The sequence below is a fragment of the Choloepus didactylus genome, chromosome 10 (genome assembly GCF_015220235.1).
Source record: "Choloepus didactylus isolate mChoDid1 chromosome 10, mChoDid1.pri, whole genome shotgun sequence".
NCBI lineage: Eukaryota > Metazoa > Chordata > Mammalia > Pilosa > Megalonychidae > Choloepus > Choloepus didactylus.
Genome location: NC_051316.1, coordinates 29,088,738 through 29,116,165, shown reverse-complemented (window position 1 = coordinate 29,116,165; position 27,428 = coordinate 29,088,738). Strand labels below are relative to the sequence as shown.

At 38.1% G+C, this 27,428-nt stretch overlaps 1 protein-coding gene and 1 pseudogene across 2 annotated transcripts; both read right to left on the bottom strand.

Annotated features, from left to right (window-relative positions):
* Window positions 1–2,964: 2,964 nt before the first annotated feature.
* Window positions 2,965–25,754, bottom strand: LOC119545146 (annotated as a pseudogene).
* LOC119504592 (SRSF protein kinase 3-like) lies at window positions 17,592–26,223 on the bottom strand. Of its 2 annotated transcripts, none has more exons than XR_005210601.1 (2): window positions 25,179–26,223; window positions 17,592–17,861 (listed from the first exon to the last, which is right to left on the bottom strand). XR_005210601.1 is itself a non-coding variant. In XM_037796856.1 (2 exons), exon 1 carries the CDS (start codon window positions 26,206–26,208, stop codon window positions 25,909–25,911), a length of 300 nt encoding a protein of 99 aa, XP_037652784.1. In that variant the 5' UTR covers window positions 26,209–26,223; the 3' UTR covers window positions 25,225–25,252; window positions 25,904–25,908. The 2 variants fall into 2 exon arrangements, 1 of the variants encoding a protein (XP_037652784.1); XM_037796856.1 differs by lacking the exon at window positions 17,592–17,861 and having other exon boundaries at window positions 25,225–25,252; window positions 25,904–26,223.
* Window positions 26,224–27,428: the final 1,205 nt, after the last annotated feature.

Below are 27,428 nucleotides of genomic sequence, written 5' to 3'. Positions count from 1 at the left end.
ATTGTTTATCTTCATACCACCGACACTCAGCGTGAAAGGGCAGATGCCTGTGAGGATATAATGGTAATAAGGGCTTGCATTTATGGAGCACTGACCCTGAGCCAGGCCCTATTCTGTGTTCCTTTCATGTATTAGCTCATTCCCAGCAAGTTAATGTCTGCTCTCCTTCTATTTTTTTTTTTTTTCTGTTTTGTTTGTTTGTTTGTTTCCAAGAACAATTTTTACTAAAACCACTAATGGATATTTCTAAAATATCCCAGAATTTGGAACAAGTGCTAGGGAATAAACAACAAACACAACAGTATATAGGGCTCCAAAGTGCATTATATTAAACAACTTTTCATTTGTCTGATTAAATCTATCTTTTATCCAATTTAGGCAAAGATTATAACAAAATATGACATCTGTCTTATTAGTGGGTTCATAAAATGGGAGTGGTTATACTTCTGAATCTTGTTCACATCATCTTCTATGCATGTTATATAATACATAGATGTCTAGGTTTTGCTCCCTAAGAGGTTATCAACTGATGGTTCCACATTTACAAGAGAAACAGACATGGAAACTTTGTCTGTGTAACCAGTCCTGTCATTAAAAGAATCATGATATATTCATATGCTAAATGGGTTATAAAGAAGTAGAATATTACTTGCAATTAAAATAGAGAAAAAAATAAGTCAGATCCTTGCAGGCATAAATGTGTAAGTATTTTTAAATTTCATAGTAAACAAAAACTTAAGTGAGGATTATCCAAATAAGATAATGCTAATAATGTTGAACAGATCTTATAAAGAACTTTTACATTGGACCCACTTTTTTTAAAATACACAATAGCAATTATTGAGTTGCAGACCCTCTCTTTAAAAAAAAAAAAAGCCTCCCTTCTTAAAACACACTTTTTTTCTGGGATGGGTTGAGACAATTTGGAACAGTGAGGCACAGGAACTCAGGTGACTGGTATCTGGGAGGAAGGCATGACCTCCCCACCACCCCTCCCCCACTTTTTTTTTTTTTTAGCTTGAGGGTTTTTTTTTAATGTTATTTATTTATTTATTTATTTATTATCTTCATTTTATTGAGATATATTTACATACCACACAGTCATACAAAACAAATCGTACATTCGATTGTTCACAGTACCATTACATAGTTGTACGTTCATCACCTAAATCAATCCCTGACACCTTCATTAGCACACACACAAAAATAACAAGAATAATAATTAAAGTGAAAAAGAGCAATTGAAGTAAAAAAGAACACTGGGTACCTTTGTCTGTTTGTTTGTTTGTTTCCTTCCCCTATTTTTCTACTCATCCATCCATAAACTAGACAAAGTGGAGTGTGGTCCTTATGGCTTTCCCAATCCCATTGTCACCCCTCATAAGCTACATTTTTATACAACTGTCTTCGAGATTCATGGGTTCTGGGTTGTAGTTTGATAATTTCACGTATCTACCACCAGCTACCCCAATTCTTTAGAACCTAAAAAGGGTTGTCTAAATTGTGCGTAAGAGTGCCCACCAAAGTGACCTCTCGGCTCCTTTTGGAATCTCTCTGCCACTGAAGCTTATTTCATTTCCTTTCACATCCCCCTTTTGGTCAAGAAGATGTTCTCCGTCCCACGATGCCAGGTCTACATTCCTCCCCAGGAGTCATATTCCACGTTGCCAGGGAGATTCACTCCTCTGGGTGTCTGATCCCACGTAGAGGGGAGGGCAGTGATTTCACCTTTCAAGTTGGCTTAGCTAGAGAGAGAGGGCCACATCTGAGCAACAAAGAGGCATTCGGGAGGAGGCTCTTAGGCACAATTATAGGGAGGCCTAGCCTCTCCTTTGCAGCAACCGTCTTCCCAAGGGTAAAACCTATGGTAGAGGGCTCAATCCATCAAACCACCAGTCCCCTATGTCTGTGGTCATGTTAGCAACCATCGAGGTGGGGTAGGCGAATACCCCTGCATTCTCCACAGGCTCCTCAAGGGGGAACTACATATTTTTTTAACTTTTTTTTCTTTTTTAAATCAATTGTATGAAAAAAAATAATAAAATAAAATAAATAAAAAAACATACAATAAAAGAACATTTCAAAGAGACCACAACAATGGAGTAAGAAAAAGACAACTAACCTAAGATTACTGCTTTACTTCCAACCTGTTCCTACTTTACCCCAAGAAAGTTACCTAATATAGCACAATTTCTGTGAACTTGTTCCTACTATATCCATCAGAAATTAACAGACCATAGTCATTCCTGGGCATCCCCAGAACGTTAAATAGCTTATCTGTTCTTCTTGGATTATTGTTCCCCCTTCCTTAATTGCTCTCTATTGCTAGTTCCCCTACATTCTACATTATAAACCATTTGTTTTACATTTTTCAAAGTTCACATTAGTGGTAGCATATAATATTTCTCTTTTTGTGCCTGGCTTATTTCGCTCAGCATTATGTCTTCAAGGTTCATCCATGTTGTCATATGTTTCACGAGATCGTTCCTTCTTACTGCCGCGTAGTATTCCATCGTGTGTATATACCACATTTTATTTATCCACTCATCTGTTGAAGGACATTTGGGTTGTTTCCATCTCTTGGCAATTGTGAATAATGCTGCTATGAACATTGGCGTGCAGATATCTGTTCGTGTCACTGCTTTCCAATCTTCCGGGTATATACGGAGAAATGCAATCGCTGGATCGAATGGTAACTCTGTATCTAGTTTTCTAAGGAACTGCCAGACTGACTTCCAGAGTGGCTGAACCGTTATACAGTCCCACCAACAATGAATAAGAGTTCCAATTTCTCCACATCCCCTCCTAGCTTGAGGTTTTAATGCACAATATAAAGTCTTTTTTAAGATCTTAGAATAATCCTTTCACAAAACAAGACAGCTTTATACTGTAAAAGCATTAGTTCTTTGTCCAAGGTTATGTTTTTCTGTCTTCATCTGCTGTTACCAGCTGGCAGCATCTTCTTCAGAGATCAGTTTTTTCTTCATAATGACACCTGCATGCGACTCTTTGGCTTTCCAGGTACGGTTCACACCCTAAATGTATGACACTCGCAAACAAGAGCTCCACTGCTGTTTCACGCGCCCGAACATGGTCGGTGTTTTCTGCACATTTGGGCAGCTCTTGGCAAACGGTCATTCTTGCTGTTGCCACAGATCTCGTAGCACCTGTCCTGTTGGTTGCTGCACTTCGTCGGGGAAGGGATGGCAATTTTAAAGTGAACACCAAACAGCGGAGAGCCACAGCCTTTCGGTGGGGAGAGTTTATAACCGCGTCGAGGGAAAGGCTTAGACTGCGCTTTATTGTCTCTGCGCTCTACTGGCAGGGCCGGTCCTCGCCTCCAAGGAGGTCCAAAGCGGCGTTCCGGTAGGCGTCTATCTTGTGAACCCCGTTCCGGATGGTCTTAAGGGTGGCTCTCCAGCGGCCGCCAGGAGGGGCAGGAGAGCGAGCGCGGGCCAGGAAGCACGGCCACCTGCGCAGCGCCCCAGGGGTCCCCGGAGACGCGCGGCGGCGGGAGCGCCTCCACGGAGCCCTTAGGGCGTCATAGGCAGCTGCGCGAGCCCGGGCTAGGAGGCGGCCACCCCCGCTCTCCTATTTCAATAGAATCACAGAGTTTCTAAAGAAAATCACTATTACTCTACTCACTGAAGATACCTTGGCACTTGTCAATTGTTTTTTGTTTGGTTTGGTTTTTGCCATCTTACTTCAAAAGGTCAGCTAGGACCTTCAGCTGATGCTCCGGGACACAGCAATAATTCTCAGGCAAGGCTGACAGCCAGGACAAGACATGAGTCCTGTTGAAAGAGATAGGCCAACCAGGGAGAACCGAGAGGTCACATATAGGGAAAAGATGCATCTATGAACTGCCTATGGCCAACTTTGAAATGTAGCCAACCTAACCCTTATTGATCTGACACAAGATTATACAAGCTTAACTGCAATGGAAAAGGACTAAGGAAGGGAAAGAAGTCTATTATGCAATCCAGGTTCTGGTCAGAATGTTTTGTCCTTTCCTTACTGATGAGGTTCAATTAACCCAATTCTGATCTGGACATCCTGATCTTCATCACAAATTACAGGTGACATTGGGACAATTTCACTGCCATTAAATGTTTAAATGATGTTTCAGTCACTTAAGTAACTAGAGTACACATATTTAAGCCTTAATTTCTAATCCTTTTGCCAAAGCACTTCTGCTAGAATTTAATATTTCTCTAGACTCATGCTCCAAGCCCAATCATTCCAATTAATTCCAATCTCCCTAATCAAGGGTGCATATCTTTATACTTATTCTCCCTAAAAGTAATGGAGATTATAAATGGGTGTCCCTAGCTCCATATTTATTGCAAAATTATGAATTTCAGTATTGTCCATGATCATGGTCAATTGTTCTCAGGTCTCAGTCTGGGACCATGTCCCTCTGGGATGCTATTTAAAAGCAAAGCAACCCTACATTTAGCTGCTAATAACAACAACAAAAAAGACCAAAACAGAAAATACATGCCAAGCTTATTGCAGAGATAAGAATGAGACAGGCTGAGGCACCACTAAGGGTTCGGTAGTCCAAAGCCACTCATGCCTCATAATTGGCAGCTGCAAAAGGTTTCCTCTGCCAACTCCACTGGCCAGAGGGCAAATTGTCAAAACAGCAGCACACTGCATTGGAGAAGTGGCTCACCCCACATTAGTGGCTAGATCCAGGCAGACCAAAATAAAACCTGCAGGCAGGATGTGAAGTAGTATTTAAAAGCATACCGAGAGGAACGTACCTAACAAGTCCTTTCACAATTCTGCAAAAGTTGCTTCTCTGTCCCAAAAGAGGGTGAAGAAATAACCCTCCCAGATTTTAAACTGCTTGAAGATAGAGACCTGGTAAAGTATCTAGCACACAATACGAGACAAATCAATGTTTGTTGAAATGGAAATTAACTCATATGTCCTGTCATTCAATCTGCGTAACTACCTGAACAAAGTAGGTATAGTTATTTCCATTTTACTATGAAGAAATTGAGAATGATCAGTTTGGTAACTTGTTAATAAGGAACAAAGCCAGGGCTTAAATTCAGGTATATGAGGCTCCAAAGTTAATGTTCTTTCCACCATATCATGCTGCTGCAAACCACCTGCTTTGCTAAATTAAGAAAATCTCTTTCCATCTCTTTTCTAATGATAAAATTTACAAGACTGTTCTATAAATGTTCTATTCTTGTTTCATTCTCTGCAGATGATCTCTCCCATTCCTTAATTCAAAATATGCAGGTGATGCCACATTAAAACATCACTCTCCTGTCTTTTCCCCCTCCTCCTTCCTTCATTACTATCTCAGAGAAAGAGATGATCCTCCATTTAAAGACAAAAGCCCCTTCTGTCGCCCTCATTCCATTATAGTCCATCATTAATCTTCCCAACTTGACCATATTTCATTGTGTCTTCATTCTTTCTTCTGTGACTTCTTACTGTCGGTGCATCAAGGTTTTGAAGTGCTCCCCAGGTTAAAATACACAAATGAGCACACACACACACATAAACACACATCTCCACTCCCCAGGCTACCCGCTGAACTACATTCCTGACCCTTCCTCCTTCTTTTCACTCCCAAGTTTCTTTCTACAGCCTATATTTCCTCACCATCTAATCATGAGTTGAAAATGGTCCCTTGATAACCACTGCAAGATTAAATCCAACAGCTGTAGCTCAGTTTTTCATCCTCCTCAGACTCTCTGCAGCAAACCACTATCAACAACTCTTATTTCTTTGTATTGTCTTCTCCCATGATTTTTTAATGCCATTCACTCTCAGCTTCACTTTCATTCTCTGATGCCTCTTTCTCCTTCTGTCCCCAAACGTAAGGCCTCCCTTTGGTTACATCCATCACCCATTTCTCTTTTCTCCTTTGGGAATTTTACCCATTCTTTTCTACCCCTAGATAGATTTACTTCTTTAGTCCTTGTTCTGGTTTGCTAATGCTGCCCTTTTGCAAAACAACAGAAATGGATTGGCTTTTATAAAGGGGGTTTATTTGGTTAAAAACTTACAGTCTTAAGGCCATAACATGTCCAAGGTAAAGAATCAACAAAGGGTTCCTTCACTGGAGAAAGGCCATTGGCATCCAGAATACCTCTGTTAGCTGGGAAGGCATGTGGCTGGCATCTGCTTACTCCCAGGTTGTGCTTCAAAATGGTGTTCTCCAAAGTGTTGTTCTTGGGGTATTTTTTTTTCTCTCATTTATTTTATTTTTTTAATTAAATTCAATTGTATTGAAATATATTCACATACCATACAATCATCCATGGTGTACAATCAACTGTTCACAGTATGATCATATAGTTATGCATTCATCACCACAATCTATTTCTGAACATTTTCGTTACACCGGAAAGAATCAGAACCAGAATAAAAAATAAAAGTAAAAAAGAACACCCAAATCACCCCCCATCCCACCCTATTTTCCATTTAATTTTGTCCCCATTTTTCCACTCATCCATCCATACACTAGAAAAAGGGAGTGTGATCCACAAGGTTTTCACAATCACACTGTCACCCCTTGTAATCTACATTGTTATACAATCATCTTCAGGAGTCCAGACTACTGGGTTGGAGTTTGATAGTTTCAGGTATTTACTTCTAGCTATTCCAATACATTAAAACCTAAGAGGTGTTATCTATATAGTGCATAAGAATGTCCACCAGAGTGACCTCTTGACTCCATTTGAAATCTCTCAGCCACTGAAACTATTTCGTCTTATTCTGCATCCCCCTTTTGGTCAAGAAGATATTCTAAATCTCTTGGGGTGTTTTGCCTCTCTTAGCTGCAGCTGCTCCAAATGTCACTCTCAGTTGCTCTGAGGTCCTTCTGTCTGTGAATTCCTTTATAGGACTCCAGTGCTCCAATTAACACCCACCCTGAATGGACAGGTTAACATCTCCATGGAAATTATCCAATCAAATGTTTCACTGACAGTTGATTGAGTCACATCTCCATGGAAACACTCAAAGGATTCCAATCTAATCAACACTAATACATCTGCCCCCACAAGATTGCATCAAAGAATATGGATTTTGGCAGGACATAATAAATCCAAACTAGCACAAACTAATGCTCCCATCTACATTTTCAACTGCCTCTTAGACATTTTTATGTCTAAATGATTATCTATGCTGGATTGACTAGTGTCCCCCCAAAATTCATGTCCACTGGAGCCTCAGAATGTGAACTTATTTTGAATTAGGGCCTATGTAGCTATAACTAGTTAAGTTAAAATGAGGTCATACTGGATTAGGATGGGCCCTAAATCCAATGACTTGTGTCCTTATAAGAGAAAGGAGAGGAAGATTCAGACACAGATGCACATGGAGGCCATTGAGATGATGGAGACAGAGGTTGGAGCGATGCTGCCATAAACCAAAAACACCTGGGTCACCAGAAGCCAGAAAAGGCAAGGAAGAATTCTTCACCAGAGACTTCCAGGGGAAGATGGCCCTGCTGGGACCTTGGCTTCAGACTTCTAACCTTCAGAACCATGAGACAAAATGTTCCCATTGTCTTGAGCCATGCAGTTGTAGTATTTGTTATGGTGGCCCTAGGAAACTAATATGCTGTCCTACTGGCATCCCAAATTCAGTATGCTGAAAATATAATCATCTTTTTTATCCATATTTACTTATTGTATCACAAATAATATTCTCCCAGTCATTGTGAAAAAAATATATTAACAGGTTAAGGTCGCAGATATCTAATGCTACAGAAGCAAACTATTAATCATAGGAAGCCTAATATTCAAATAGGAATTATTTTCTTTTTTTAAAAAAATCATTTTTAAAAGTAATCACATAATAAAAAGAATAATTCAAAAATATAAAATAGTTAATTGAATACAGTAAAAGGAGGGTTGTCTTCCCAACCCTGGCCACAAAACCTCTAATTCCCCTCCTAAGAAGCAACCATCGTTACTGGGTTTCTATATAACTACCCAGAAATATTCTCTGTATCTGCAAGGATATATGTACAGCTGTCCTTTAAAAATACCAGTACATGTAAATGGTAGCATACTAGATACATTATTCTGCAAATTACTTTTTTGTCACTTAATATATTTTGGAGTTTATTCCTTATGAAACACACCTTATTCGTTTTTAATGACCGCATAATATAACCTTGCATAGGTACATCTTCTGTTGATAGACATTTAAGTTTTTTTCCAGTTTTTGCTTTATAAGCAATGCCTCAATGACTAGTCTTAATATATATGTCTTTGCAAATATGTGTGAATATATCCATAGAACAAAGTACTGTAGGTGAAATTGTTAGGTCAAAGGGTATGTGCATTTTCATTTTTAAGGAGTTTGTACCTCTTTACACCCCAACAACAATGTATGAAAATTTTTAAATAATAGTAATAACTGGAGTGACTCCAAATGGTCTTAAAACCATTGAAAATGCCTCAGCTTCCCTTTTCAGTCAGCTTCCTGACATTTTCTCATTAAGGGGATAAGGGGAGGCAGGGGAAGTGTAGTGGGAGGACAAGCAGGTGTGGGCAGACTTGGATCCCGCTTCTGAGGGCCACGTGGAAAAGGATGAAGATCGCAGCAGGAAGATGCTAAAGATGTACAGCTAGACGCTCAGGGCTTATTGAGGTACTCATAAGTGGCCAGCCAGAGGAGGTGTGGTCACCCCTGTCAAGGCATCTGCAAGTGGAGTTCCCCAGAAATACAGGGAAGGCTCTCTGAAGAAAACATTTATGTGCCCCCAAAAAGTCTGATCACTTACTAAGTTCAGACAGAATTACCTTAAACAATTTCAAGGGCCAAGGAACACCAGTAACCTAAGACTTTCCTAACCCTCTATCTTCTACCCTGGAGGCAGGGGGGTGATGTAGCTCAATGTAATCTTAACTGATCCAAAAGCATACACCCTCAAAAAATTATTGCATGTGGGCATGAAGAAATGGACATGTATTCATGGCAACAACATTTGGAAAAGCAAAATACTGGAAATAGCTTACATTTCCATAAACTTGACCATGGATGCATACAATGTGGTCTTTTCCTACAATAAAACATTATGAAGCAAAGCAAATACACTACAGCAGCATGCATCAACATGGATGAATCTCAGGAACATAACGTTGAGGGGAAAAAAAGCAAGAAGCCAAAACATACATGCTATATGATTTAATTTATATAAAGGTCAAAAACATGCAAAACTAAACAATACATAATTTAAAGATACGCACAGAGTGGTAAAATTAAAGAGAAAAGCAAGAAAATGATAAACACAAAATTCAGGATAATCATTCCTTCTGATGGAGGAAAATGGAATTGGGAAGGAGCATGCAGGGGATTCTAATGTACTGGGAATGTTTTATCACCATTCTTTAAGCCTTACATGTATATTATAAATGCTTTTAATCTGTTCAATAGTTAATAAAAACAAGTTTTAGAAAAGAAAGTACAACAGTAGATATTTCCATTTATTCTGAAGATTCTTTAGTTTTCTTTTTGCTTTCTTTCATTGTCATAATCTTGGGGAATGCATATAAAGCACTTAGCAGAGTGCTCAACAAATGGGACCTACTTTTATTGCCTCCAACACATCGTTCGCTTGTCCTTTGGGGTTTTTTAACAACTGACGCAAGAGGTGCAAGAGCATTTATTTGCTTGTTACTGTAATAAAAGTTAAAAAAAGAAAAGAAAAGAAAAGAACCTAGGGTACCTGGGGGGTAGAAAAAGAGCATTTATTTGCTGCACAGGATGGTACCACGCAGCTTTAAGTGGTCACAGGCCGTGTCAGGGCAGTATCCAGTGAAGTAGAATTGTCATAGTTCCCTCACAATGCCAAAAATCCATTTTAAATTATCTTCTTACCCAAGTGAATAAGTCTGTCCTTCCTGCTACGTCTGTGCTCACCTTCACTGCATATCACCACCCATCTGTAGCTGCCCTGCTCCAGAACCCTCCATAGTTACTGGATCAATAATAGCCAAAGCTGCCATTTACTGATTATGTATTCTTGCCAACAACTGCTGACTCATTTAATCTCCCAACATTTCAGGGACAGAAGAAAACAGGCTCAGGGAAGATAAACAAGCTGTCTAAAATCACAGGTAGTAGCAAGTGGTAGAGGCAGGATTCAAGCCCAGGTCTCTCTGACTTTAAGGGCAAACATCTCACCTGGCACCCAAGAACCTTCACCACGGGGCTTCGGCTTCCCTTGTCCAAAAAAGTTCTTAATGAACTCTCCTCTCCAGTTTGGCAAGTCTCCTTAATAAGTCAGGCTCAGTTATTGTCTACGCCTTTCCTTATGTTATTCCCCTGCTGCAAATGTCCTCTCATCCTTTCCTCCTTTCACCCAAATCCTTTCTTTCAAGCTTCAACTTGGGACTGCTCTCCATCTGAAGGTTTCCTGAACCAACTCAACTCCACAGTGTTCTTACTTTCTCAGCATCCTTTATATCCTTCAGTTGTTTTACTAATGAGACATATGTTCCAGAAGAGCCAAGATGGTATCTTGCTTTAGGGCACTTTGTTTTGCTTTGTTTAGGTTTCTCCACACAGGCACACCCAGCGCCTACTAAATAAATGAAGAAACCAGTGACTGAGGTATTATGTAGACATAATTACAATCCCTGTGGCAGTGGTTCCAAGAAGCTTCCAAATCCCCCTCATGACTTGCTAAGTATACAGATGCCAAGCTCCATTCCAGGGATCTGGAGAGTCAGAATCTCTGTGGGTAGGAAGTGGGGGAACCAGAGTATCTGTAGTTTACATATGATTTTGAAGTGTAACCTCAGATGAGAACCTTATGCTTTGTTACACTCCAGGACAATGTCCATACAGATAAACACACAAAGGGCATCATATAGAGAGCAATATAAGTGAGCTGAAATTCTAAGAAACATGTACATAAGATGATCAAGAAATCTATTTTCTTGTGGGAATGATTGTTCTGAGAGAAGAAAGAGAGGGAGAAAGGAGGAAAGGAGGGGTGAGGGAAGGGGATGGAAGGGGAGGAGAGGGGAGGGAAGGGGGAGGGGAGAAAAGGAAAAGAAAGGAAAGGAAACTGGGCTATGACTAAGAAATTTCACATAATTTCAAGGCATTGTGGTTATGTTTTTAAAGAGTGTCTTTGGAGAGGGATGTACCTATTCACTGTTGGTGGGGAAGCAGAATGGTGCAGCCCATCTGTAAGACAGTGTGGTGACTCCACAGGAAACTAAGTATGAGGTTGCCATATGGCTCTGTAACTCTGTTATTGGGTATATACTTGGAAGAACTGAGAAAAGGGACAGGAATGGACATTTGCACACTGGTATTTATGGCAGCAGTATTCATGCTTTTCAATGGTTGGAGGTGGCCTAAGGGTACATCAACTGATAAACTGAATGGCAAACTGTAGTGTATACATACAATAGAATATTGAACTGCTACAAGAAGGAATGAAGTTGTTAGGTATGCAACTAGGTGAATGGACCTTGAGGACAGTATGCAGAGTGAAATAAGCCAGAAATGAAAAGACAAACATTATAATGCCTCAATATGGACTAACTATAATTTGCAAACTCTGAGAATTGAATCTGAGAGCACAGTTTACCATGGGAAGGCTTACGGTAAAGGTTCCCAGATTGTAAACTCTTTCAGTACTCACATCTATTCCTGAGTTATAATGGCTATTTCTAAATTCTGAGATGCTGAGCTCTTTGTGTATAACCTGGTCGGTCCCTAGAACTTTGGGTATCTGGTGACACCTGAGACTCAGAGCCAGAATTTGGCAGCCATGAAAGTCAGCATTACCCCATACAGCAATTGTTTAAAAATAAAAAAAAGGCTGAAAAAGAGATCAGAATTCAATTAGAAACATGAACAAAATGGACTTTGTTAGGACTAAGGCAAATCAGACTAAAGGTTGATATTGACTGTGTTTTAAAACTTCAACTTCTGGGTGAGACCAAAGGAAGAGATGTTTATTTGGTATAAAATCTATATTTTCTGTAGCAAATTGGATAATTTAACATATATAGTCAGTTCATTCAAACACCATAATTACATGGAACCTTGAATAGGGAGTGAGATCTGGTTAGTCTGTACAGGTTAGTGTGAAATCCGAATACATCCCAGAGTAATTTGGATAGAGAATAAAAAGTATTTCCTGATCCCCTTTGAGGGACTGGGGAAAAATGTGAAAATATTAATCTTCTCCACTTGGGGAATTACTGACATTCTCACAAGCATTGGGGACTACCAGTTTAGTATGCCGAGCCCTCAATCTTGGGGCTTGCCCTTATGAAGCTTGTTACTGGAAGGAGAGGCTAAGCCTAATTATAACTGTGCATAAGAGTCAACCCCAGAGAACCTCTTTTGTTGTTCAGATGTGGACTCTTTCTTGAATCCAACTCTGCAAATAAACCCACTCACTTCTGCCCTACATGGGACATGACTCACAGGAGTGTAAATCTCCCTGGTAATATGGGACATGACTCCCAGGAATGAACCTGGACCTGGTATCATAGGAATGAGAAAGCCTTCTGGACCAAAGAGGAGAAGAGAAATGAAACAAAATAAAGTTTCAGTGGCTGAGAGATTTCAAGTGGAGTCAAGAGGTCGTTCTAGAGGGTATTCTTATATGTTACATAGATATCCCTTTTAGTTTTAGTGTCTTAAAATAGCTAGAAGGAAATACCTGAAACTGTTGAACTGCAATCCATTAACCTTGATTCTTGAAAATGATCGTATAACTATATAGCTTTTACTGCGTAACTATGTGATTGTGAAAACCTTGTGGCTCCTACTCCCTTTATCCAGTGTATGGACAGAGGAGTAGAAAAATGAGGGTAAAAAGTAAATGAATAATAGGGAGGGATGCAGGGGTATGGGATGTCCTGGGTGTTCTTTTTTACTTTCATTTTTATTTTTTTGAAGTAAAGAAAATGTTCAAAAATTGATTGTAGTGATGAATGCACAACTATGTGATGATACTGTGAACAATTAATTGTACTTTTGGATGATTGTAGGGTATGTGAATATATCTCAATAAAATTGCATTTTAAAAACATTTACAGATGAAATGGTGTGATACCTGGGATTTACTTCACAAAAACAGAGGGGTAGTGAGGGAAGGTAGAGGTTAAACAAGATTGTCTTTGAGTTGATAACTGTTGATACTAAGTGAAGGGTACATGGGGAGCTCATTATATGAATCTCTCTACTTTTATATGTATTGAAATTTTCCATAATAAAGAGATTTTACAAGTCCTTTTAGCTGTTTTATGGAGACTGGATTTGAGAAGGACAAAAAGAGATTGGAGAGACTAGTGAGGCAACTATGATGATATTCTGGGAAAGAGAAAGTTCATGGTGGCTTGGATTTTTTCCTAGAGCTAAAGAAAGATTGGAGTCCTTCAAATTAAAAGTGCCAAGTGCCACACAGGATGATTTTTAAAGACCATACTAGACACTTCATGGTGAAGTTTTATAACACTGAGGAAATGAGAAAAAAAAAATGCTAAGAGGTTCAAAAAGGGAAAACATTTTGCCTACAAAGGAGCAAGAATCAGATTGAAGTCAGACTTCTCATTAGTAATCTGTATGCTAGCAGATGATACATTTCTCAGGGAATATTTTAAATCTAGAATTATGCATACAACAAAATTAGTGTTCAACAAAAAGGGGAAATGAAAATTTTTATCACATATTCAAAAACTTAGAAAGTTAACCAACATCAGATTTCAGAATGAATTACCCAAAGATCTAGTCTAAGAAAATAAAAAGATAGACATGGATACAAAACAATGGTGAGAAAAGACCCAGTAAAGCACTAAAAATGATAAAGTTGCTAATTTATAGTGTTAATTGTTTTTTAAATTAAAAACCTGGAACTAAAAGTCTCAGGCAAATTCAATATCAGAGATAGCAAGAAGAGTGGGAAGAGCAAGGTAATCCTTGCTGAGATTAACTTGCTAAGAGGAACATATAATGATTAATCCCAGATTTCATGAGAAAAATTTAAATTTAAATATGTAAGTTAAAGATTTAAGAGTAATCATTATAAGAATAGAAATAGAATGCTCAACTTTCAAATCAAAGAAAGCTCATTAACCCAATAAAAGACAGGAAAGGGAAAAAAGAGAAAAAAATAGTAAGATAGCATTAAATAAATAGAAAACAAATGTTAGGCAGAGGAAAGTTCAATGCATATGCATTGGCAACAATATGAATGGATTGAAATATCTTATTAAAAGTCAAAGAATCTTAGGGTGAATTTTAAAAAATTTAATCCAGCTGTATTCTATATAGAAGAGATGGCCCTGAAACAAAATCACACAAAAAGTTTGAAGAAAGCAGTGGACATGACAATTAAATGTAACATGTAACCTTGGACTAGATCCTTAGCCAGAAAAAAAAAAAAATTCTCTTTTCTGTTGCTAAAGGACATTAGGGGAGACACTGGTAAAAATTTAATAAAATCTGTAGATTAGATAATAGCTTTGTATCGCTATTAATTTCCTTTTTGTGAAAATTGTACTGTTTTTGCTCTACTTTTAGGAAACAAACACTGACTTATTTAGATATAAAGGGGCAATATGTCTACAACTTACTCTTAAATGTTTCAGAGAAGATACATGAGAGAAAGAAAAATAAAGAAATGGTAAATGCTAACATTTGAGAAGTCTGAGTAAAGGGTATATGGGAGTTCTTTATACTATTTTTACAACTTTTCCATAAGTCTTAAATTATTTTTAAATAAAACATTTTAAAAGAGATTTAAAAAGTGAAATGGTATAAAAAAGAAAGCAGGTATAGAAATATCAATGTCAAACAACATAAAACACAAAGAAAAAGCATCAAGCAAAATAAAAAGGGCTATTGCATAATAATTTTAAAATACGGTCTACCAAGTAAACATGCCATGAATCTTTTTGTACATAGAACTATAACTTCAAAATATATAAAGCAAAACTAATATATTTATATATGGAAAAACAGGCCAAACCTAATCATAGGTAAAGACTTAATCATAGGTAAAGACTTTTACATTAACAGAAAAAACACACCAATAAAATATGGAGGATTTTAATAATACAATCAACAAGATTAATCCAGTGACTACGTATACAATTTGTCACCAACAGATCTCAGTATTCATTCACAAAAATTTCCCCTGCGTCAGGCCACAGGCTACCTTCTCTAACCAAGTGTAATAATATTTGAAATGAACAACAAAAGCATACAGAATAAGGAAAATTATCTGTTTGGAAAATTTTTAAACCCTCTAAATTAGCCATTGAGAAATAAAACAGAAAATTAAAAATTATTTTGAAATAAACAATGAGAAAAGTACATAGAACATGGAATACTACATCTCATGTGGGATATAACTAAAATAGTACCTAATAGAAAATGAGTGCCTCAAAAATGAATTTTGCATGTAATTCAAAAAGAAAAAAAGAATAAAATGAATCTAAAATACACAAGATACAAAACTAAATAAACATAAATGTAAAACTTAAGGAAACAGAAAACAAAACATATAGTAGAGATGATCAATCAAATCAAATCAAATCAAATAAAAACAAAAGCTTGTCTTTCAAAGAATAATAATTAGACAAATCTTTAACAAGGTTGTTCAAGAAAAAGGAAGAGAAAACAAAATAAACAACATTAGGAAAAAACAATAGAGAGAAATGGGTTGATTATTTTTCTGGGAAAATATAAGTTATTAAAATTATTTCAAAAAGAGGTTGAAAGCCTAAATAAACCAAATCTCAGAGAAACTGAATAGATAATCTAAGAGCTACCCTATTTGTAAGCCTCAGACACAGATGATTTTACCAGGTTTCATCATTTGGTTGTGTCCAATTTTTGTCCATCACAAATAAAGCTGTTAGGAACATTTATGTACTGACACACGTTTTAATTCTCTTGGGTAAATACCACAGAGTAGAATGGCAGGATCATACAGTCGGTGTATGTTTAATTTTTTATGAAACTGGTATACTGTTTTCCAAAATAGTTGTGGCATTTTACTTTCCTGCAAGAAATGTATGAGAGTTCCAGTTGTTCCACATCATTGCAAACACTTGGAATGGTCGGTCTTTTTAATTTTAGCCATTCTAACAGGTGTGTAGTGCTATCTTACTGTGGCTTTGATTTTTGATTGATGTGTAATTTAGAAATATTGAGAATGGAACTTGGGTCATCTCAATTTGCTCCTAGTTTGTATTAACAGGGAATATTTATACAAACCCCTAAATCTTGGCTTGCCAGGAGTAGAAACCCACTGCTAAAAACTATCTCCAGATGTCTAACATCTCCAGAGGCACATGGGCTTTCAAAAGGCTTAGTTTTTAAGAGAGAATAAATAATTGCCTGAAGATGAACTAGCTAGGACCAATCTAAGAATTTATAATGGATTTAATGCTATAAGGTTGGTACATGCTGATTTAAACTTGTATAATAAGAGGAAACCATCTGAAATACTGAAAGGGTTGCTTTAGTAAGTGACATTTAGAATGATTTAATCATTACTACTCAAAAGTCACAAGAGAAACTCTTCCTTTACTTGTTGTAAGTCCTGGTTTTTTTTATATATTGGATATTTATTCTAATGATTTTAATTCATTTTCCTTAAATTTCTGAATTCTCTAATTGAAAAAAAATAAATGGCAAAAATCTGTTAGTACACAAAATTAACAATCAGTGATTCTGACTTTTGATTCTGATTCTGACAGTACTGAACTTTTCCGCTTTCTCAAGCATTCTTATTCCTGTCTTCATTGTTTATCTGTAATAATAAAAAATAAATAAAATATAATAAAAGCAAAATGCAGTGCTGAGAATCATTTATTCAGTAGTTTTTCTTCATTAAAAACAATGTCTTGGTTGATACAAGAACAATACTACCTCATTGCAGAAAAATTAGACATCTCCTTCTCTAGCTCTGCAGTAACCTCGAAGGCCAGTATTCCAAAATCACAGGGAAAACCAGTAGCCTGGCAACCACTGGAGGGAGCAGAATGTAATTGGAGCTTGTTCCAGTTTGCTAATGCTGCCAGGATACAAAACACCAGAAATGGATTGGCTTTTAAAAAGGGGGGTTATTGGTTACACAGTTACAGTCTTAAGGCCATAAAGTGTCCAAGGTAACACATCAACAATCGGGTACCTTCACTGGAGGATGGCCAATGGCAACCGGAAAACCTGTTAGCTGGAAAGGCCCATGGCTGGTGTCTGCTCCAAGTTCTGGTTTCAAAATGGTTTTCTCCCAGGACGTTCCTCTCTAGGCCTCAGCTTCTCTTCAAAATGTCACTCTTAGTTGCTCTTGGGGCATTTTTCCTCTCTTGGCTTCTCTGGAGCAAGAGTCTGCTTTCAACGGCCATCTTCAAATTGTCTCTCATCTGCAGCTCCTCTCTTCTCAGCTCCTATGCACTCTTCAAAGTGTCCCTCTTAGCTGTAGCAAGCTTGCTCCTTCTAAGTGCTCCAGTAAACTAATCAAGGCTCATGCTGAGTGGGGGTGATGGGGCACAACTCCATGGAAATTATCCAGCAAAAGATCTCGCCCACAGTTGAGTGATCATATCTCCATGGAAACATCCAATCAAAAGTCTCCAACCCAATCAACACCAATATGTTTCCTGCCCACACAGACTGCATCAAAGATAATGGTGTTTTGGGGGACATAATACATCCAAACCAGCACAGAGCTCTTTCAAAGCCCCATTCTCAGAGAATTGCCATTATTTTATTTGTCTGGTGATTCTGCAGAAGACCCCACTCACAATATTGCTTTTATTTAACCTGATTCAGAGCTTGCCCACTGTAGACAGGTAAATCCATAGAGACAGAAAGTAGATTAGTGGTGCCAGAAGCTGAAAGGAGAAGGAAAGGGGGAGTGAGTCCCCATTCTGTTGAGGGTGATGAAAATGTTAGACAGTAGAGACACTCACACAACTTTGTGAATATATAAAGACCACTGAACTTTATACTTTAAAGAGTAGACTTTATGGTATGTGAATTACATCTCAATTTTAAGATAGCAATTTTTAAAATTATTTACACCCATAATCTCAAATTTTAAAAATTTAAATAAAAGGAAATTCACCAATCATCATCATCATTCTTTCACAACCCAGAAATAACTACTGTTAATATTCTACTCTTATCTTCTATTTCACTAGTATTATTTATTATGTAAAACCGCATGCTCTGGAGCCTGCAGCCTGATAGAATCCTGACACCTGATAGAATCCTGCCACTTGCTAACTGTGCAGTCATGGACAAGCTGCTTATCCTCTCCAAGCCTGTTTCCTCATCTATTAAATAGGGGCAATAATAATACCTAACCCAAATGGTTGTTGTGAGAATTGAGTTAAAAAATGTAGACCACTTTAAAGCATGTGCCTGTAACATAATAAGAGTTCAATTTATGTCACCTAATATTATAAAATAAAAGCTGGGTGGACATTCTTGAATGTGCATATTTGCTCTATATCCTATTATTTCTCTGGGATTAATTACACAAAGTAGAATTGCTATTTCAAAATAAATGCATGTGGGAAAACTAAGATGGTGGCTAGGTGAGACAGGGCGAAAAAACACCTCCGTGAGAAACACTAGATAAAACCAGAGGGTGATCCAGAATACCAGTTACAGCAATGCGCCAGCTGGCAGAGATCTTCTAGTTCCAAAGGGGCAGTATACTTGGTGAAACTGGGAGTCTGCATTCTGAAACAAGTGAGTAAGCTTGCTGGAAGACCCGCAGCCACACGGCAGTCTGGGGAAGCCGGGGTTTGGCATTTGGAGACTGATGGGCTCTTTAAAAAAAAAAAAAAAAAAAAGGGAAAAATCCCGGAGCAGCTGCAGCAGAGATAGTGGGAACCACGCAGTAAAACACAGCAAGAGGGGGCTGGGCCGGCCTCTCAGTATCTGGCCTGGAAGATAGCCCACTGCAGATACCCCTGGGGCCGGGGTAATGGAGGGGAGAGCCAGAAGCTGACAGAAACCCCGCAGCTAGCACCTCGCTCCCGGGAGGGCTGGATAAACTCCTGCCCGGGGCCATGCCCACAGCCCACAGCCCCACCAGTTGTCCCAGAGCTGGGAAGGAGGAACTGTGCGAGGAGGGGGGTATGGAGACGCCCCGTTCGGCCATCTTTGCATCAGGCTAAAAGCGAGCCGGCACGGCCCAGCAGCCCGGGGCTTCCCTTGAGGGAAGGCGTGCACTGGTGACGTAGAACAGCATTCCCTCAGCAGAGGTCCTGGAGGATCGCGGCTGGGCGGGGGAACCCGCTTGGAGAACCCAGGGACACTATGCCAAGTCCGGTGGTTTGTGGGACGGTGAGAGAGAGGGTCTGGGGCTGAAATGAAATGAAGGCTTAGACTCTTGCAGCGGCCTTGAATCTCCGGGAACCTGGAAGATTTGAATATTAAAACTGTCCTTCCTCCCTGGCCACCCGTACATGTGCCCCACATTCAGGGCAGATGGCTCCAGCAACACACCCAAGCTGAATTCTCCAACTGAACCCCACAAGAATCATTTCCCCACACACTGTGGGGACAAGGTGGAGAACTGACTTGAGGGGTATAGGTGACTCATAGATGCCATCTGCTGGTTACTTAGAGAAAGTGTACGCCACCAAACTGTGTTTCTGAAAAATTAGATAGGTATTTTTTTTCCAACTTGAAAGAACCCTATCAAGCAAAGCAAATGCCAAGAGGCCAAAAACAACAGAAAATCTTAATGCATATGATAAAACCAGATGATATGGAGAATCCAACTCCAAACACACAAATCAAGATATCAGAAGAAACACTGTACCTTGAACAATTAATCAAAGAACTACAATCGAGGAATGAAAACATAGCAAAGGATTTAAAGGACATCAAGAAGACCATGGCTCAGGATATAAGCGACACAAAGAAGACCCTAGAAGAGCATAAAGAAGACATTGCAAGAGTAAATAAAAAAATAGAAGTCCTTATGGAAATAAAAGAAACTGTTGGCCAAAATTAAAAAGACTCTGGATATTCACAATACAAGACTAGGGGAAGCTGAACAACATCTCAGTGTCCTAGAAGTCCACAGAACAGAAAATGAAAGAACAAAAGAAAGAATGGAGAAAAAAATTGAAAAAATCAAAATGGATCTCAGGGATACGATAGATAAAATAAAATGTCCAAACTAAAGACTCATTGGTGTCCCAGAAGGGGAAGAGAAGGGTAAAGGTCTAGAAAGAGCATTCAAAGAAATTGTTGGGGAAAACTTCCCAAACCTTATACTCAATATAAATACACAAAGCATAAATGCCCAGCAAACTCCAAATAGAATAAATCCAAATAAACCCAATTCAAGACATATTCTGAACAGACTCTCAAATACTGAAGAGAAGGAGCAAGTTCTGAAAGCAGCAAGAGAAAAGCAATTCACCACATACAAAGGAAACAACATAAGACTAAGTTGTGACTACTCAGCGGCCACCATGGAGGCAAGAAGGCAGTGGCACGGCATATTTAAAATTCTGAGAGAAAAATTTTCAACCAAGAATACTTTATCCAGTAAAACTCTCCTTCAAATTTGAGGGAGAGCTTAAATTTTTCACAGACAAACAAATGCTGAGAGAGTTTGCCAATAAAAGACCTGCCCTACTTCAGATACTAGAGGGACTCATACCAACAGAAAAACAAAGAAAGGAGAAAGAGATATAGAGTATTTTAACTGACATATGTAGTACCTTACATCCCAAATCACCAGGACACTCATTTTTCTCCAGTGATCACGGATCTTTCTCCAGAAGGGAACATAAGCTGGGACATAAAACAAGCCTCAAGAAATTAAAAAAATAAAATAAAATAAAATAAAATTGAATATACTCAAAGCACATTCTCCAACCACAATGGAATACAAATAGAAGTCAATAATTTTTGAACTGTAACTCCACTATTTACTTCCTACATGATATAAAATACACAAACTCAAATGACAAATCAGAGGTTTTGAACTCAACGTAAAATATGTAATTTTAGACATCTATATAAAGGTGGAGGAATGGAGGAGTATAGGAACATAGTTTATGTGTCCTATTGAAGAGAAGGTGGTATCAAAGAAAAACAAGATTGATACGGATTTAAGAGGTTAATTTTAAGCCCCACAGTAAACACAAAGAAATTATCAGAGAATATAACCATAGAGATGAAAAGTCAAGTTTGGTTAAGAGAAATGGGGGAAGGGGCAATGGGGAGTTAAGAAATGAGTGTAGGGTTGCTGTTTGAGGTGAAGGGAAATTTCTAGTAATGGATGGTGGGAAAGAGCATTACAACATTCTAAAGGTGATTAATCCCACTAATGGAAGGCTAGGGAGGGGGTGGAATGGGAAGATTTAGGCTGTATATACGTTTCCACAACTGAAAAAAAAAAAGACAGTCTAAATAGACGACAATTGAATGCCAAGGATGAGCCTGGATGGGATTGGAGGATGGAGGACAGGAGGCTCAAAGGGACACAGTTGAGACATAAGGAAAAGGAAATATAGAATGGAAGCTTCGTATCATTGTTGAATCTCTTGTACTTCTTAGCTGCGCTTACGGGACTGCATAAAAGAATGTTCTTGTTCATGGGAAATGTATATGTGAATTATAGTGTATGTTCAAGGATGTGTGCAGCTAGCTCATATGTTCAGAAGACAGAGCAATAGATGATGGATGATAGATAGGCAGGGAGGGAGGGAGGGAGAGAGGGAAAGAAATAGCGATGTGACAGCAGGTTAAAGTTGGTGGATTGAGCTATCGGGGGAGGGGGGCCAGAGTATAATGGAATTCTGTGTATGGGGTTAGTATTGTTTTTGCAACTGTTCCTATAAATTTGAATTTATTTCAAAATAAATAAATACATAAATACATAAATACATAAATAAATAAAATAAAATAAATGCATGTGAAACAGACCAAAAGTTATTTCAAGGTTGCCTGAAGAGTTCTCTATTGATGGAAATGGATACACCACTGAGCATCCATAATTTTGGAAACACATAGGAAAATCAAAATAAACAAGGGGAAAAATGGCCCTGGAAGAAACAATCAAGGAAAAAAAAAAAAAAAAGAACCTTTTAAAAGTTATAATCATATTATCAGAGAGATTTAAGAAAATATTAAATCCATAAAATAAGAAAGGATGCTGTGAAAAGAGGACAATCAGAAAATAAGAAATAACTTTTGGAAATTAAAAATATTATTGCCCAAACTAAACTTTAGTACATGGTTGGAAGATAAAGTTGAGGAAATCTCCCAAAATGGAGAACAAAAGACAATATAAAGAATATATGAGAGATAGGTAAGAGAAAAAGAGTCATTCTGAGAAGACTCATGCTGGATTGATAAGGTACAGGAAAAGACAACAGAAAAAAATGGAGATTATTAAAGACATGATACCAGAAATTATCCCAGAACTAAAGAAAGACATGGCTCTTCATTTTGAAAAGTCCCACTAAATATCCCAAAGAATGAAGGAAAAAGACATAGACCTAGACAAACTTCTGTGAAATTTCAGAACCCCAAGATGAAGAAAAGATCCTAAAATTTTCCAGAGGGGCAAAAGTATGCACCAATCTGCTTATCAGCAGTACAAGGCACTAGAATTCAAAGAAGCAAGCCCTTCAAAATTCTGAAAGAGACTTATTTTCAACTTAAAATTCTATACCCAAATTTTCAGTCAGGTATGAGGAGAGAATAAGAAGATAGTCAAGCATGCAAGGACTCAGAAAATTTACTTACTCCATTCCCGTTCTTTGGAAGTTACCTGAGGATGTACTCCAGCAAGATGAGGGAGTAAGAAACAAAAAATAAAAGAGGAAAATTAAAAGGAGAATCTTAAGATGATAACCCTGCAGCAAGCCTAGAAAGCAACCAGTTTAGCTAGGAGCAAGAGTATGGAGGTCTCTGAGAGGATGTTAGTGTGCTGGAGCTGGCTCCTAACAAGCTCATGAGAGCACCTGCTAATTTTCAGGAATTTTGCAAGTCAGTTATTTACCACAACCATTACATAAAATTAATTTATATAAATTTACAATTAAGCTATATTAAAAAAAGGTTACAAATATGTACAACTCTTCATTTCCTTATTATTTTATTATTATCTATGCTTTTGAAGTTATTTACATCTATTTTATCTGTATGATGGAAATAATAAGAAATGGTGGGCTACCGCACATCTCTTCCCAGTTCCATGTTCAGGGACATTATGCTGATAGACTGAAATTGGCCACGGAGGGAATAATGACACCATGGAAATCAGCAAACATTACAAATCAGAACCTGATTTATTGGTTTGCTATCTATCTAGACTTTAGAAAGTGATAGATAAAAGGCTAATTATGCAGATTAAACTTTAAAATATGTCATATCTGTAGCTTTTACATTGTAAACAGCACAAAACAATTGCAAAATTATGGGTGAGTTGCAACAATAGGTTGGCTATAGATACAAGAATCAGGCAAAAATCAGCATTCTGTAAGCATCAATTTGCTATATGGAAATAATAAAGAATATTTTACATTTTATTATTATTATTATTATCAGTAAAATTTATAATAAACATATCTATACTGAGTCAACCAGTTATTGAACATTTACCTGCACACCAGTGGAAGCTGGTGGTAAAGTTGGAGGCTTTCATAAAGGCAATTAGAGACTCAGTTTGCATCTGTCTTCAGGAACATTCTCTTTTGAGCAATTCAAGTATTGAGACATAGAGTGCAAAGAGAAGGAAATATAATCCAACATACAACTTGAATTTTGCATGAATGCTATTTAGAGAGCTATAATAACATTCATGCTTTTATGGGTTTTACCTATTTAGCTTCAATCTAAATAAAATTCATCTTCTGCCCACTACCACAAAACTGTAAGATGTATGCAAGCAGCCTGCAATGCTATCTTAGATTTAATACTTATATGGGAGAACACAAAAATCTGGTGCCAAAATGGTAATAGTGATTATTAACCATGCAAGATATTGGCATACTTTTTACCATTTGAGCCTCCCAGGACTGTAGCCTGTAAATCATCACTCCCACTTGACCAATGAGAAAACTGAGGCTTGGAGAAAATGGACAAATTGCCAAGAACACATGCCCTAGTACCATGACCTACCAGCCCAGAGCTCTCTCCCTGACACTGGCTCAGACTTGCCCATTTCCCAATGACAGCCTGTATTTTTATTAGCACTGGGTCCCCAATCAGTGAACTATCCCATTAAGGAGTGGAAAGTTGATTGTCTGATAACTGTAATTCACATTAAGATGTAAAGACATTTTAATAGACTAATTTCTTAAATCTCTGAAATGATGAAAGGATTGTTTTGTTTTGTTTTTTGTTGGCATATTAATGATGATTTGGGGGGAACTGACCAGGAAGTACCTTTTCAGTGCCCCTTAGCTACTTTTGCAGCCCATCACAGAAAAACAAGAGTCAGAAACTTGTTCCCCCTTCTGAAAGTTTGGGAACTCCAAGGATAAAGCCAAGACAGAGATACTCTATACACTAATTTTCCCATTCCCCTGCTACCTCCTACTCCTACCTCCCTCACCTCCACTCACAGTTAAATTTAAAAAATTTTAAAAGCTCTTGAGAAATGGCTTGATAGCATTTGGTGAAGATTATAATCTAAAGTGCCCAGGAACAATCTGTTGATCTGTATTTCCTGGAAATGTAACCTAACAAAAAACATCTTAGCCTCTTGGTTCTTTTCTTAAAAAAAAAAAAAAAAATGTTAAATAAATGTAGGCTTATTATGCAGTTCTGCTCCACTTCATTAGCACTGGCATACCATAAAATTGACATAATGAACCAGGCCATCATGGAAAAATAATAATAATGACAAATACATATTTAAAGTTGATTTACAGTGAATCCTTTAAATGCATTGCGGGTCTGCTGCCCTGAATCTTAAACTAGAGTGAATTGCATGAGTTCACAAATATATAAAGGGAAGCACCAAATTTATTGAATTTGTTTATGGGATAATTACCTATCTTTCACTTTTAATTATTCGAGATAGTTCCAACAACTTGGTGTCCTATGTTCATCCCACTGTTTGAGAAATATTTAGGACCATCATCAAGGAATAGTTGCAAATAATCCACAAGAGAAGAAATACAGATGGTCAGATTAGCACTTTTTTTTTTTAATTATATTACCTTGTGTAACTACTTGAGAGGTTGAAAAACCACAAATTCTCATACAACTCAGGTCGGAGTATTAACTGGAAGAGCTTAGGAAAAAAAAGTAATAATCATTACCAACAAGTACTTAGCACATGCAAGGCTCTGTTTTAACTGCTTTAAAACAATATATTCTCACACTATCTCCATTTTATAAATGAGGAAGTTAAGGCTCAAGAGTTAAGTAACATGCTCAAGGTTACACAGATAGTCATAACTGAGTTAGAAGGCAATTTGGCAACAAGTATCAAAAACCTTTAAAATTTGTATATTTTTAGTGCCAGCAATTCTTGGAGTTTATCCCAAAGAAATAATTACGTAAGTATACAATTATATTTGCATAATTATTATTTTTTTCCCATTCAGACTTTATTAAGAAAAGAAACACAGGAGGATTGGGGACACAAACCAACTTCTGAGAGACAGACCTGGCCCCAGCACAGCCACACAATGGAGCAGGGAGGGGACGGCGCCCCCGGGCCAGTGGGTGTCTGCTGCCCCTCGAGGCCCTGCAAGCTGGAGCAGAGCCAGGCCAAGGGAGCCACCCGCCATGGTGGCAGGCCCTAGGGCTTGAGCCAAATGTGCTGGTGGCTGTCGGTGGCACTGACCAGCTTCTTGGGGATGTACTCCATCATGGGCAGCAGGAAGGTGCTCAAATGCATGGCCTGCCCCCGGGGCCAGTCGTATTTCTCCATAAGCACCTCATTCAGGCCCTAGTGCTTGAGGTTGTGGATGTGTCGCAGCTCCCCTCTCTGGTTGAAGGACTCCCGGGAATAGCAGCCGAGAGGGCGAACGCCTGGGAGGATGTCTCCCCGGAACTCAAGATGTGGGCGAAGTGATCCTGGTTGCGGTTGTAGTCCTCTCCAGAGTGGGGCTCGAACAGGTAGTCGCCGGTGGCCAGCTCGAAGGCCGTGCACACGGTACTCCGGATGTCCCCCAGCGGGCTGTACTCAGAGCGGATCAGGCCCTCCATGGCCTGGTACTGTCGAGTTTGGATGTCCTCCATCGACTGCTTGTGAACCCAGGTCCGCACTCTTTTCTTTGTTCATTGTAATATTATTTATAAAATTGAGAAGTGGAAACAACCTAAAGGTCCAACAGCAGCCAAATGGCTAATTTCAGTGTACTATGAATTAATGCAGTGGAATACTATACAGCCATTTAAAATGATGTATAACTCTATACTTACTGCGATGGAAAGCTATTCCCATGTTAAGTGGGAAATGCAAAAATACCAGGCAAGGTATATAGTATCCAACTTTTATAAAAATAATATATGTAGAAAAAACAAAAAGAATATACACCAAATGTTGGCTCATTAGATCTAGTGGTGGGATTATGACATACACTGCTTGTGGGAATGTAAAATTATAATAATACTTTGGAAAACTGTTCGGGAGTTTCTTATAAAATTTAGCATTCACCTGCAATATGTCCCTATCACTCTACCCCTAAGTGCATACCCGAAAGAGAAAGGAAAATCTATGTCCATACAAAGACTTGTGCACAAATGTTCAAAGCAGCTTTATTAACAATAGCCAAACACTGAAAACAATTTGAATATCCATCAACAGGTGAATAAATAAACAAAATATGGAAAGTCCATATAATGGAATACTACTCAGCAACAAAAAAGGAGTGAAATACTGATACACAACATGGATGAATCTCAGAATCATTATGCTGAGTCAAAGAGGCCAGACACGAATGAGTACACATTGTAAGATGTCATTTACATAAAATTCTAGGAAATGAAGAGTAATTTATAGTGTCAAAAAGCAGATCAGTGGTTGCCTGGTGCCAGGAACAGAGAGAGGAATGGACTACATAGAGGCACAAGGAAATAAGGGTGGGGTGGTTGAGAAGGAGGATGGAAATATTTTATCCTGATTATAGTGGTAGTTTCATTCATAGATGTATATAACTGTCAAAACTCATCAACTTATACCCTTTAAATGAGTGCAGTTTATTGTATGTACATTATATTTAAATAAAGCTGAGGTTTTTTTTTGCAGCTTATAGGAGCTTCTTTAAAATTTATATATTTATATGTGTGTGTGTATGTTTACTTCAGTAATTTGTTTCCTTAAACTCTGGATAAGGATTCCTATGTCACCAAATTGGTTCTAAACCTAATACTACTACTAATAGCAACAACAACAATTGTAGCTACCATTTATCATACTCCAAGAACTATGCTAACCACATTATTTCATTTAGCACTAG